Raw genomic sequence first — 14,521 nt, forward strand, 5'->3', positions numbered from 1 at the left:
TATAGTACTAATCTGAAACTGAAGAGACTGTTGAGGTACAAGTGATAATTCATATGAGAATATGATGATGCTTAACATGCATTGACCAAACCATTTTCCTCCAACTCAACCAACATAAAAGATTAAAACAGTAAGTGGACAATGATAGAGCTGATCCTCATTTCTGGTTAATCAACCGATGGTAAACCTCAGTTGGATGCCGACATCCATCATTTTCTACACACCCTCAGCTCAATACAACAGATGTACGAACCAGGAAAAAAGCACAAGAGCAGCTCCAACTATGGAAGAAAGAAGAAAGAAGATGCATAAACTAAAATAATAAAGTTAATTCTTTGAAGGTACTAATTGGACAAGTAGAACTATTTGGACAATGAGTATTTGGACAATGAGTAAATTAAATGCCAAAAGAACTATAATGATAACTAGTGCTTGAGACATCATGGTCAATAAAGAATCCCCATGAAACGTCGCAAGCGGCAAATGCATGATAGCAAACCAAAAAGAACTAGATAAAGAATGGTGCAGAGTTAATACTATCAAGTGAATGAAGAATCAAGTGGAAAACAATGCTGTTGGATATTCATTTGAGCATTTCATATACTAATCAGCATTCAGAAAGGAAAGAACTAGAAACATGCCCGAAATTATGCTGCACATGAGGCAAGTGCAATATTTCAGTTGCATTCACCACTAGCTTAACTAAAATGAACTGTATCTGGTTACCCACAGGTTTTGGTATTTAAATAGCCAGCAATCCATGACTCTACAAAATGAAGATGCATTGCCTTTGATATACTGCCTAAACTAGTACAAGTGGGGCTGAAAAATTAAGAAGGGATGACTATCGAAACCCTCGACTAAATTCTCTAATTGTATCTCAGGATCTTTCTTCCCTGCTTTTTCACCCCTTGATAAAAGAGCATGGTAATAAACACAGATCCATTACACTATGATAGTAAAGACTAATGAATTCAATAGTGTATTCTAACTTTTATGTGAACATCAAGCCAGTTTTTTCTAACAGAAAAAAATAACATATTACTTTAGAAGCCTATTGCAGCTTACACCCTGCTCATCCGAGCTCAACTGGTTAAAAAAAGTCTAAATCTGGACCATTTAGCAAAGGAGACAAACCGGCGAGCACATTGATGACCTTCTCTAAAAAGGTGTCACCCTCCACTCAACAATTAAGTCGAGTAGAGCAAAAATCTCAGAAAGAGAGTAAAGGAGGAACCAAGGAAGGGGTTCCTCATTCAAAACTCTTACAATCCATTCACTGCCAAAATTTCATTCGCCCAAGAACTGCCATCATGAATACATTTGCAGCCAGCAAGAAGACAGCGAGCCTCGCTATTTCGAAGCACAAAACCTGCACCTCCAAGCTATGAAATGGCCTCAAAAGCCCCATCCATATTCAGCTTGATCCACTCCGCTGCAGGACGTGACCAACATACTTGAATAGAGCTTATCCCCAGTTGCAAAGGTTGCATCCCTGCAGGCCGGTTTACAATAGAGCTGTCATACAAGTATGAAACAGCTTTATAGGCAATCAAAAGGGGACTAATACAGACATTTGGAACACTACATCATTCCGGGCTGTCCAGATCAACCATAGGCTGTAAGCGATAAGGCTAGCCGAGTAATTGGAAGAGGAAGGAAATAGGTCAGATCCCTCTTTTAGCCAGGACCCCTCCCCACAAGAATTGAAGATGTTGAAATGCAAATGAAGTTTAGCCCGAAAGAAATCCCAAACTCTTAAGGAGAAGGGATGTTCAAAGAATACGTGTTGTTGACTGTCAGGTCTAGCTGAGCCAACTTGAAAACTAGAAACCACCACTTATTCCTAGTAAACTAGAAACCTTGTATAAATGGATGGAATAGGAAATCATTGTATAAAATCCATTTTTTACGTAAAATTTTTTGCAAGAAGAAATCCAGGGCAAGTCCATTTTATGAAGACAGGAAACCAACTAACCATGCAAGAATAATCTACCCTCAAGGCAGATATCGGCCGTGAAAAATCATAAACAAGAGAAAATTTGTCTCACATAGAAACTTGGTATCAAGTATATGATAATGCAATCAATATAATCTCAACCAAAAAGGGAAGCAAAAAAAGAAAAGAACATGCTGGTAGCAAAAATATATTAGCATCATATTTGCAGATGACCACACAATCAATATTCTCCTTACAATAGCATAAACAAAACCAACACCAGCAGCTTAGATAAACTCCAAGAGCACCAGTTTTAGCAGAACAAAAAGAGGTTAAAGCAACCAAAACAGCATCCAACATCCCAACGATGCAATCATGGAATGCACTTATTACCAGAAATTATGCCCCATCAATTTGATCCTAATTGCGAACTCAATAGATTTATTGACCTTGTCTGGTAAGTAATCAAAAGATGAAATCCATAAAGAGCATTTGAGACATTACCAAACAATGCTGATGGATTATCATGTATATATATAATATAATCCAGATACTCCTACCAATCTAAATTTCTAACCTACTTATGACACAACCTCTCATCTGCAATCCACAGGAAGTCATCAAAATATTCATGGCATCAATGCAACCAGAAGAAAATAGCAATCGTTTAACATGGGCTAAGAACAACCATAAACCAGTTGAACCAGCATCTAAATGCATACATCCCTTTATCCATTTCCAGAAGATAGATCTACATATCAATACTGCCATGCCAAAAAAATCTCCCCTTGTTATCCTACAATGAACAGGATCGAACATGAAACATATGAGAGGTTAGAAATTTGATGGGGGAAAAGATAATCTTCGACACTTCTTTTGGTCTTTTTTGTCATTTGATCGAATTAGATAGATATTTGTTTGTACAAGGGAAAAAAAAGAAAAAAGAAACAGCAACAGATCTAAGAGATATCTCAGATCTGATCTGATACCACCCGATCCCTATATCCTCACCCCTCATAATAGCTTTCAGTCCTCAAATCCAGCCCCATACAAAAAGATCAAGTATAGAAATCATAAGATCGAAAGTGTTTATGAGAGTCGATAGGCGTAATGGTAAGAAGAGAAGGAAAAAAACCCATTTTTTTCCTATATTTCACTCTTCTCAACCGTGGGATTGACCATCAAAGGCGGAGAACAGTATCGTGGAGATCATCGTCAGGGAGCGGGAGGAGGTTGAGATCGAAAGGCAGCGGCGGCCGGCACATCAACACGACATCGCCATCGTCATCGATGACGGAGGAGGAGGAGCCGCAGTCGCTGTGGCAGTCGTCGTCGCCGTTGAGCACGCGCGGGGGAGGCGGTGGGTTGGCCTGCCTCTTGAGGATAGGTGGCCGGAGGCGGATAGGCGCCGCCGCAGACGGGAGCCGCGGCCCGCTGAATGACTCCACGGTGCTGCTGTGGCTGCTGGACGTTGGACGCTGAGGGGGCGGCGGCGGCTGCGGGTAGTGCTGCTGATGATGATGGAAAGAGAAGTGGGCGGCGGCGGCGGGAAGAGCCGCTGGGGGGAACGGGGACGGGGGCGAAGGGAAGTTGGTCTTGGCCTTGGGACCTCGGAGGGCGATAGCAGCGGCGTCGTAGGCGCGGGCGGCGTCCTCGGCGGAGTCAAACGTGCCAAGCCACACTCGGGTCTTCTTCCAAGGGTCCCGGATCTCGGCGGCGAAGCGGCCCCATGGCCGCTTCCGCACGCCACGGAACCGCTTCTCCACTGCGATCGCACCACCGATCTGAGCCGCCGCCAGCGGGTCCACAGCTTGTGCGCTGCCCTTCCTCATCACCCACGATGGTATCGTCGACGGCAAGGGGATGCCCCAAAAAAAAGGGTTTCTACTCACCGATCAAGGATTGGATCGGGGAAAGCAGGAGAAGAGGAATAGAAGCGGAGGAAGCCTAAAAGAGGAGTCTTGACGAAATCACCATCCTTCGTAAATTTCTCCCTTGTTGGCAGTCGATCGCCCACGATCGTATCGACACGATCGACCTAATTACTTAGCTTTCTCCTCTTGTTCTTGGTCGGCGGTCTCGTTCTACCATCCGCTCCTCTCCGCTCCCCGGCTCGCCCTCCCCCTTCTTCCACCGGCCTATTCTTTTATGGACTTCCTCCGTACATTTGTGCTGTTGTGAAATGACCATAAAACCCTTCGTTTTCCTTCTTATTCTTCAAATTTCCGCTGATATTCATTTATTTCTCGAGAAACGGCGAAGCTGCTCGATCGTCATGTCACGTAGAAACACATCGTATCTGTTACCTATGCGCTTACCTTTCCTGTGATTGGAAGGAAGGGCGGGCCAGGAGATGCATCCGAGCCAGAGCAATGGAAGGGTCGCAGAGAGAACCTGCTCGTTAGTCGTCATACGATGGAGACGGAGGGCAGGGAAGAAAGAGAGGGTCGGATCCAAACACGCGGCTCCGAATCGGGCTGGAATCCGATTCTCGTTCCAAGTGTAGCGTTCATTCGTCCGAAATTAACATGTGTTTCATTCCTCGGTTGTGATACGATCAATTTTGATCATTTATCGTATGTTGTATCACATATCTTGTATTTTATTTCATGTCTACGAGTAGAATTGCATTATTCCTTAATTTAGAGAAAATAAACTGCGATGAGAAAAGCAAAACTTTGATATCACATATCAAAAATCGAGAAATCGATCACATTATTAATTTGATTTTACAACCAAAGGTCTATGTTTCAATGACTTGTAAATATTATGTTTGAAGCTAGTCAAAGTCACTTCAATGTTGATTTTTTGCTTTTGATGGAACAAATGAAACCTAAATGTTTATACTGTTTAAATACACGAGAAACTAATCGAGTCTAAGGTCACTAATTCACTGGTCGGACCAGTGAGTGAATTGGTCGAACCGTATTTTTCTTCCCAAAATATATTAAATAATAATAATAATATAAATTTACTTCAAAAATATAAATAAATAAATAAATATGAAAAAAATAATTTAATTTTAAGAAAATATAATGTCAAATACATATCAAATGGGATGTCTTAATGAAGATGGAAAAAAAGAAATTAACGGGTTCATTTTTTTCTCTCATTAATTTTAATTTAAAATTGATATAAATCTCTCATAAAACAAATAATAAAATTATTTAAGTGAAGGGTATTTAAATTATTGTTATAAAATTGAACTGGGATTAAAAAAATCGATCTGGTTAGTCAAATTTAATCTGATTTTTGAGAAAATTAATTCAATAATCGGACCGTAGCAATCTTCGATTTTTCCGGTCCAAGGATCGGATCCGAAACGAACCGTCTTGATCTACTGAAATGGATCCAAGCACACACCAACGGTCGAGATGTTCCGATATACCAATTCAATTTCTTGATTAGATTAAATTAACGATTAATTTCCAAGACCGGTTGAGTCCCATTCGGACATCATCATTGCCTATTACCTCCCCGGAGAGTCGAGGAAGAGACAGCCACCAAACCCGGCGAGAAGCCCGGCTTCGATGCCGATTGCTTAGTCTTCCTTCCCATCTCCCCGTAAACGACCGCAGAAGCTTCGTGTGCGGACACGAAACGACCACTCCTAAGTGAAGTCCAATCCGTGCCGTCCATTTCCTCCCGCATCAAACAAATCACGACCGCCCACCCGTTGAGCTCGGGCGCGCCACGAAACTCTCCCGATGTTGAATGACGATGTTACCCTCATCCTAAATTAACTGGCAATCGGGACCCGATCGTCCAACCCAACGTAAAATCGACTCGGTGATTTGGACCGACATGTGAGGTTTCCACGTCGAACGCGTGGCAAGTGGTGCGGTCGCGGTGCCTTCTCCCTCACGATTCGAATAGAAATAATATCGCCACGCGATAGCCGGATGCACCGCCTCACCCACTACTATTCCCCCTTATTTTGATTCCCTCGACTCAGGCCAATGGAAGGGTGGTGGGGTCAGAGATCGCGATCCCACCGCCACCCACGTTGTTGCTTTGAATGGGAAGCCGCGGGGAAGCTCGTCTTTTCAACGAGGACAAAAAGGTCTCCTCTCCCGACTACTGGAATCATATTACAGGCATATGTATGCGGATGGATTGAGAGACGGATTGGGAGCAGTGGCTCGTATGGCCTCCACGTCGCCTAGTGTTCGGTGCCTTCTGTTTTTGGGCTAGTGGGAATTGCTGGAACCAAATGAACGAGTCGACGCAGCAGCTGCACCATCACCACCACCTCCTCCCTCTCCTCCGCCTCAAAGGGGGAGGAAATAGTACCCCGGGCAGGAAAACGACGCCAAAGGTTGGCGTTGGCGTTCAGCCCATGGCGGGCGTCTCCACCACGTCGTCTTTTGTGTGTTACGACGGGAAAAATTTTACTTCCTTTTTCGTGTTATTGACCGGCCTGCGCGCTCTCGTGACTGCAGCAGCGCATGTTCGCGCATTTAGTGTGCGAGGCAACGGCATGGGGTGGCCGGCGCTGGCTGCAGCTGAAGGCTTCAGAGTCGCAGGCTGGCCGGACCCAGCGGTCCGAGCCAGTGGAAGGTTGACACGTAGGCTCGTAAGCCTTTCTCGTGGGCCGAGGAGACACCGACCAGTCGTGGCTGGACCAACAGGGGAAGCCGACAGCCCCCAGCAGTCGCTGTCCTGCAAAATGGAGTCTGTTCCTTCTCTTCTTCGTCTTCTCTCTTTTTTACCTCTCGCGTTCGTTCACATACGGGGGTTGAAGAGTAATTTCGGTCTGTTCCTCGAGTATTCAACAGCAGTCACATCTCGTCATACGTTCTGCTTTCGGGTTATTTATTATCAGACGCAGAGGGGGAGGGAGATAAAGAAAGGAAAAGGGCGGTGGGTGCAGGAGGTGGGAATGAGTGGGGAAACCCGGGGTTGGTGGTTGGGGGATGGGGCCCAACATCCATCGCGTCTCGTGGTTCGCTCCGTCCGTCTGCTAGGTTGACCGGTCTTTTCATCCTCCTTTTTCTCTTTAACCCGCAAACTTTACCGTAACGCTCGCCGACAACCGTGCCGTCCCCGCCGGGGCCCACCGCCACTCCTCTCCCCCACCGAGGACCTGACCTTGTGGCTAATGATGGGCCAACGGACACGCGTCCCAACCTTTTGTTTCGTCCTCTTCGAGGACCTATTCCTCCTGATGGTCATCGCCAGCTTTGCACGGTCCTCACCGGCGGGACGGGACGCACTGCCAATCTGAGGGGAGGAACGTGTTCCCTGGCTCAGCTGAGACAGGCGAGCCCGTGGCGTGGGCCGTGGCCCGCGTTCTTTTCAGCCCAAGCTGTGCGCTGCCACCCCGTCATTAATGCGCCGCAGTCATAGTAAAAACCGACAGCGAAAACAGAGGTGCGTGTGCTGGCAACGTCAGGGCGGCATCACATACGTTTCCAAGTGAAAAGGCCAATCAAATAAATAGTCCTCTAAGGTTAATATTCTATCCAACACTTCAACATATATTTGTATATTCAAGTATCTCTTAAACTAAATGGCATCGATATTAGTATATGGAAGGTATGGAGTAGCAAAAATTAGGACACGAATTAGGTCAACATTTCCTCCATTGTATTAGGCTTTAATTGAAGTATGATGCTACATGCAAAATTCTTATGATAAAGAATCTGGACCGTCAAATCTCGTAGCACCTCATCCGTTGGTTCATCACATCCGTGAAAATACAAAGCACACGTCAGCGGTAATCTTCAGCGTCCTGGGCCCATCGCAGTATATTTTCCTAACAAAACGGCATCTGATGGCCATGTGTCGCGCATCAAGAATACACCGCTATTTTTGAACGGTCATGATGAGCCGGTGAAAGAAACAAATATTTCATCTCATTAGGTCAGGGTTCGTTATGCAGAAACTACACCCATATAAACCCCTCCCTCCTTCGTCTTCTGTTCGCGCTTAGCGTCGACGAAGCGGAAGGCGATCCCCTTCTTCCACAACTGATCACTGATGCCGACTAAGGTTTCATTCTCTCAGATCTAGTATCTTGTCGTACCTTACATGGCTCTTTGGAAGAAAGGTTCGTGGGGTTCTGATGCGACTTCTAGACTAGCCATTGTTCCATGTATTTAGTTGTGTTTTTGAGATAATAATCCTGTGCTTCGGTTTACTGCTGTGGATTTGGTGCTGATGATTGCTCGGCGTTTGCTTTGGGGTTCTGATCGTTGTTTTGTGAACGATTTGATGCATCTTTGTTTTGTTCGCTTTACTTTTTCCATGACGATTTTGTTTGTGCGCTTTACTTTTGGTGGGTCTTGATGATTCGTTCTCCATTTCGGTTTATTGCTCCGTAGATGTCTGGTTGCTGATGAGATGAATAGATTTGCTTTGGAGAAGTTACCCTCCGTTTTGATAGTGGTTTGGATGTCCATGAGATGCCGAACCTTCTTTGCATGCTGATTAATTACTAATTTTCACTTGGTATCAATATCCCAATTACAAGTCCGATAAAGTTTGTCCACGAATTTTCTCCTTATGCCCTAACCATCAACAGAATCCTTATGTGATCATCTTACATCAAATAATCATTGAAAAGAAGACTGAACTGAACCAGGAATCATGTAACAGCAACGTAGTAACTAACACATCACAAAATCAAAAACGGTGCTTCTAGAAAACAGAACTGTTATGCTGAATTGGATAGTGTAGTGGACAGTAGTCAAGGAGCCAAGCAAGTCCGTGTCTGAGGGAGTCCTTATACAATATAGCCATAATTGTCATTAGTAAGTTTCAATTGAAACATGCTCTAAGTAAATATTTTTAGACAAAACTGAGGGAACGATCAACATTATATTTGATGCAGTGAGTGAGCAAGCAATTTGATAAAATTTGGGAAGAACTCTCAAGCAGAGAGATTGATCGATATAGTGCTTAGTAGGAAACACAACTACTGAGCTAAGTAGATAATTTGTAGATAGCTCAAGACTTTTAGCTACAACAACACAGCATAGTTAGGTGAGATAGTCTAATGGAGTAAATTAAGTTAATTTATCCCTTAAATAATTAAATTAATTATTTTTTAATAGGTTAATTATATATTATCCTCTACATTTGAACCCTATTAGCATTACGATCCTGTACTTAAAAATTTTACATTATAATTTTTATAATATTAAAAATAAAATAAATAATCTTAATTTTCGTAACACCGTTAGTTATATTGACGGAAAATATAATACATGACGTAAAAATGATGGACAAAAAGATAATTTTATATCTCTTTCTTTTTTAGTATGTGAAATGTTGAAATTATCTTTTTGTCGATAAAATCGTTAAAAACAGAAGGAATATTAAAATTATCTTTTTGTTGATCATTTTTGTACCGATCATGTGGTGTCTCTTGCTATGTTTTTCGTAGATCCAGTTCATTGACTTTAAGATAAATAAAATTTTTTATTTTATTTTTAAGATTATATATATCTCAATAATATAAATTTTTTAACTATAAAAATAATAGAATATAAATATAAAGGATAATCTATAATTAATTCTTTTCTATACATCTACAAGTAGAAACCCAAGTAAAATTTATTCTCCAGTGAAAATCGTGTATCATACTAGAGATGTTAATTTTTGGGAGTGCTAGACATTATTTCGAGACAACAACAAGATGTCTAGAGGTACAAACCTTTGAGAGTGCTTGACATTGTTCGAAGACAGCACAAGTCCTAAAGGAATAAATATTAAGGTGTTCTAAAGCAACTTATCATTGTGAACAAACATGCATCTTTATTTATTATGCCCTTTTGTCTCTGGGTTTGTGTGCCGGTCACACACTCGTTCTTTAGTGGTTGTCACTTGAACCATGCTGACTTAGATGGTGGTCCCACTGACTTCCTTGGATTTCACTCGAGCTTTGCTCCACTCGGGGTAGTTCGTCACTAAACATGGATACTTGTGTTGATTGATGCATTTGTGCAGTTATCTTGCTAATGCTTTTGAAGGCTGGATTTCATCTAGTTTCACTTCTTTCCGACGCTATGAATATGGCACCCTGTTCTGGATATGTTTTGCTGGTCAACCCGAATCTGCAGGATCATAAATAACCGATAAAATGAATTTAGTAAAAATAACGGATCGTAGTTCTAATAGAAGATAAAATGAAGAAAAAATGTTAAATATAATGTGACTCTGTTGGGCGAAAATCCACAGATTTCTAGTTAGAGGAGGCAAGTAAATTAAAGTTACTAACGGGACAAGTTACCAAGATCTGAATTGTTTATAAACTCCTTAAATAGAGAATAATAGATGGAAAAGGTTCCACATAGGAAAACCAAAATAGTTGGTTCACAACAGTTTGTCTTCGTGTGAGCAGTAGATATCCTGGTACAAGGAGAATTCTCTTTATGATGGATACTAGGGTTCTCTGCTATGAGCCATAATTTCATGACTCGTTTCCTATCCTTCATGTCATGAAATCGTTGTAATCCCTTATTTTCTTTGCCTTTGTTTCAGGTGGACTTCAGAGAGATTGGTAGTAGACTTCAGAGAGATTGGTCGTAGGAATCGATTTTAAGTCATCCCACTGGCTTTCCAAGCGCGATCACCGTCTTGGAATCCGTCTGTTAGGTCTTTGTTTCGGTACAACGCTGGGTCCTTGTATTTTGACAATGAATAGTAATGCCTTCGAGGTATGATTACTTCTGGTCGCGGGGATTAAGAAATATGCTCCAGGTTTAATTTGCAAGCGTTAGATGCACCGGGTGGTCGAATTTAACTCATTCCAATTCCCAGATGGCTGCTTGGCTTCGGCTTTGGTTGGCTGGGAGTAGGTAAAAATTAAGGTGTGTATTAAAACCACAATCAATCTTTAGAAATTAGACTCAAGCAAACAATCAAAAATAAAATAAACTCAAATTTTAATTAGAAATATCATAAACAATCTTTATATCAAGCATATCATCAGAACAAAAATCAACTCGATCTTAAACGAGAAATCACAACTTATTTTGGATGGGAGGCTTTTAGGCGGGAAAGAGGATGAGCAAGTACGCTACTTCTCTTGCCCACCGCACCAGCTGGCTTCCACGTGGCGCTCGCCTCAATCCGCACGCCATCATGGTTGGCTTTGACTTCCTTGAGGCACTTGTCCACACATTTTTATCATTACTCTCCCATCATTTTACGACTATTAATCGAGTCCGGTGCCCTGCAAGTATTAAACAATGCCTTCTACTGCCTTCAATCACTCACACTCCCCCAACCCCAACCTCTTCTCCCTTGTGAGAAGCCAAAGCTTCTGATATTATCTTTATTCTTTCTTGCCGTCTTCTTCCGATCTATTTCGGCAGTTGGGCATTTAGCGCTGAGATTGAATGGAGAGGTGCGGAGGATAACGACGAGGCGGCGGCTGCACTGAGCTTTGTAAGTAGTGCTCATGCTGGTCTTCCTTCCATTTGTCGTTGCTATTTTTGTGTGCGTGGAGTTCCAGTAGCATGCAAGAGTTATAAGAGGCGGAGCGAAGCAGAGCGGAACCCAGAAATGGAGGCGGAGCGGATCAGGAGGAGAAAGTGGAAGAGCCTCAAGGAGCGGTTGTCGCTTATGGGCTGCTGCGCCAGCGGTTGGGGGTTCCGCGCCTCCAATCCGACCACCATCACGATTAACGACGAGGAGGAGGCGGAGGGGTACGGAATCCACCGAAACCATAGAGAAGAGCAGGCGGAGGAGGCGGGGTCGGGGGAGGCAGTGGAGATGAACCTGGCGGCCGCGTTGGCCGCGGAGCGGCAGTACCGGGCGATTTCCGCCGCGGCGGACGAGAGGCTGGAGCAGGATGAGGCGGAGGGAGTGGAACGGGTGTCGCTGATGAGACTATTGGAAGAAGGAGAGGAGAATAGAGGCGGGGGAGGAGACGGGTGGTGTTGGTGCTGCGTGTGCATGGGGCGGCGGAAGGGGGCGGCGTTCATACCGTGCGGGCACACCTTCTGCCGGGTGTGTGCGCGGGAGACGTGGGTGAACCGCGGCTCCTGCCCCCTCTGCAACCGTCCGATCGTCGACATCCTCGATATCTTTTAAATCAACGGCTGCTGCTGCTTCACGCCCCCAAATCCCTTTCTGCTTCCGCTATGCTACGTGGTATGACGAAAAAAGATGAGACCAGGGAAAAGTGATCTCCGATTACTTCTGTTTTGCTCTCTGGTTATTGTCTTTGTTCTTTCTTGAATGAATCGGATTAAAGCAGCCGTTTTATCATGTTGGGAGAAGTATGACAAGTCATGAGAGCACTACCGCCGGATCCAATCTGGCTTTCCATCAATATCAAAGCTCTCCATCGGAGAAAGGATCAATGAATGAAATTGAGAATTCAATCCAGTTGGTCCCTTGTCAACTTAAACAATTCGTTCAGATCTGATTTTAGGCAATCTTTCCGACCTAATCCAGTCGTTACACATCTGTTCTTACCTAATCTCAAATAATTTTGTCATGTCTAACCTCCAAGCTTTCCAACCTAGTTTTAACTTCGTTCTTGCTTTTTCCCTATAAATTACACAGGGATTTGGGAGTTTTCTCAATCTTATATGTTGATATCACTTTAAATGTAGTAGAACTAAATATTTTTCTCTAGGCCTAAATTCCAGTGCTATAGATCATCATCTCTTTTACCTACTTGCACGCAGCGACGTTTAGCATTGTTTCCATGTCAAGCCCGACAACGGCAGCCGATTGGATGGGTCGGTGTTGGGCTGTAACATATTTCAGTGAACAAGAACGGCCTGTTTCTTGCAATTCCAATAATCATGAACTTGTTCCGGAGGAGTTGATCTGATGATTCGTGGAGTTAAACCTTTTAAAGTATCTGAGCTTACGGCTGGAATTCCTAACTTCGACTGTGGTTTTTTGAGATATATGTCAATCGTACTCGAACCTCTAATCTGATTTCTCAATCTCCTCAATTCTCAATCTCATCATGATTTTGAGGATTAATTATATATTATCTCCCTAATTAGTTATTTTTTATTTTTATATTTTTAAAAATTATATTAAGTTTTTTATACTTACGAAGATATAATATTTAATCTTATTTTTTCTTATATTATCGATCTTGCTAATGGAAATATAATGTGTGTTCAAGGTGCATTACTATGTAATATACTCAAGGTGCATGACTACGTAAAGAGAAATCCACTATCGTAGAGGCATAAGATAAAATGTATTTAAGGCGCATGAGTCGAGAAAACTCGGCCTGCATAAAGAAAAATCTATCATGGTAGAAATATAAGATAAAATGTGCTCGAGGCACATGAGTCGGGAAAACCTAACTCGTATAAAGAGAAATCTGTCATAACAGAAATATAAGATAAAATGTGCTCAAGATACGTGAGTCGAGAAAACTTGATCCACATAAAGAGAAATCCATTATGTTAGAGACATAAGATAGAATGTGCCCAAGGTGTTTGAGTCAAAAAAAACCTGACTCGCATAAAGAGAAATCTATCACAACGGAAGCATAAGATAAAATATGTCTGAAGTGTATGGGTCGGGTAAACTCAACCTGCATGAAGAAAAATATATTACGACGAAGACATGAAATACAATATGCCGAAGGCATATACGTCGAGAAGATTCGACTTGTAAGAAAAATTTTCTAACGCTCACATGTCGAATGAAGTAAACATCACACTTTAACTCCCTCTCGAAAGAGCCTTGAGACAATCACAAGCTTTCTTCTTACTGTTTATGATTAAATGATAATTACAAACTTCTTTCTCACCATTTATAATGAGAAAGGCATCGTAAACTCATTCATGCTCTTTACGATCAGGTATAAAAACTTATCTTTAACACAAAGAAAATAAAAAACTTGACTATTTATGTTCGCACTCATATATCTCAGGTTACTAATTTAACCATCGAAGAGATAAGGTTGGAAAACCTTTTCGGACCTTAGTCACGTTTTTACCTCAAAGGCATATCGGATAACTTTATGCATATGGTCCATACCGTATCGGACTGATCAAGATATTAATGATATTTTTTCTTAATAAATCTAAAGATAAAAAAAAAGTTATGGAACTCGAGAAGGTCCAAGATGTAAGTGTTATATTCGTAGGATAAAATAAAATGAAGAGAAATCTTCCCTGTTCTCCCTCCCTCTAGCAGAGGAGAATCACAACGCACCTTTAGAAAAAGTCGAGTGACTTCTTTTGGTGCCAGAGGTTAGGTTGGTAGGTTTTTTTTATCGCTAACCTGCACAAAGGTGCCACAAGTGCTCGTTGAGTTCGATCTTGTGATGCATTCGTTAGCTGTGTCGGAGGGGAAAGCATTGCAATTCTAGAATGGAAGTATATAAAAAGTCTCTGAACAATCTCCGAGTAAAAATAGACAAACGCAAGAATGAATGCTCTTTTTAACTCTTTGTTTTCCTTTTTCTTTTTTTTTTCATCACTCACGTGGCACAGTCAAGCTGCATGCATGATGGTCATTTATCACTTAGGACAAAAAGAAAAAGATCTATGCGGGATTAATTATATATTATCATTTATAATTAGTTATCTTTTAATATTTTAATCTTTATATTTTTAAAAATTATATTAAATTTTTTTATATTTATGA

The 14,521-nt window shown here is 42.1% G+C and overlaps 2 protein-coding genes across 2 annotated transcripts; one reads left to right on the top strand and one right to left on the bottom strand.

The window, feature by feature from the left end:
- Positions 1 to 2,780: 2,780 nt before the first annotated feature.
- On the bottom strand, positions 2,781 to 4,069 carry LOC135629691 (ethylene-responsive transcription factor 3-like). The gene has a single exon (XM_065137472.1). The coding sequence runs from the start codon at positions 3,769 to 3,771 to the stop codon at positions 3,121 to 3,123; it is 651 nt and encodes a 216-aa protein (XP_064993544.1). The 5' UTR covers positions 3,772 to 4,069; the 3' UTR covers positions 2,781 to 3,120.
- Positions 4,070 to 11,108: 7,039 nt separating this feature from the next.
- On the top strand, positions 11,109 to 12,415 carry LOC103994611 (uncharacterized). Its single transcript, XM_009415008.3, has one exon. It carries the CDS (start codon positions 11,453 to 11,455, stop codon positions 11,981 to 11,983), a length of 531 nt encoding a protein of 176 aa, XP_009413283.2. The 5' UTR covers positions 11,109 to 11,452; the 3' UTR covers positions 11,984 to 12,415.
- The last annotated feature ends 2,106 nt before the right edge of the window (positions 12,416 to 14,521 follow it).

Source organism: Musa acuminata, chromosome BXJ3-1 (assembly GCF_036884655.1).
Source record: "Musa acuminata AAA Group cultivar baxijiao chromosome BXJ3-1, Cavendish_Baxijiao_AAA, whole genome shotgun sequence".
Lineage (NCBI taxonomy): Eukaryota > Viridiplantae > Streptophyta > Magnoliopsida > Zingiberales > Musaceae > Musa > Musa acuminata.

Excerpts from the sequence above, each read along its gene's own strand:
- LOC135629691 (XM_065137472.1), bottom strand. The coding sequence starts at position 3,771 with ATGAGGAAGGGCAGCGCACAAGCTGTGGACCCGCTGGCGGCGGCTCAG.
- LOC103994611 (XM_009415008.3), top strand. The coding sequence starts at position 11,453 with ATGGAGGCGGAGCGGATCAGGAGGAGAAAGTGGAAGAGCCTCAAGGAG.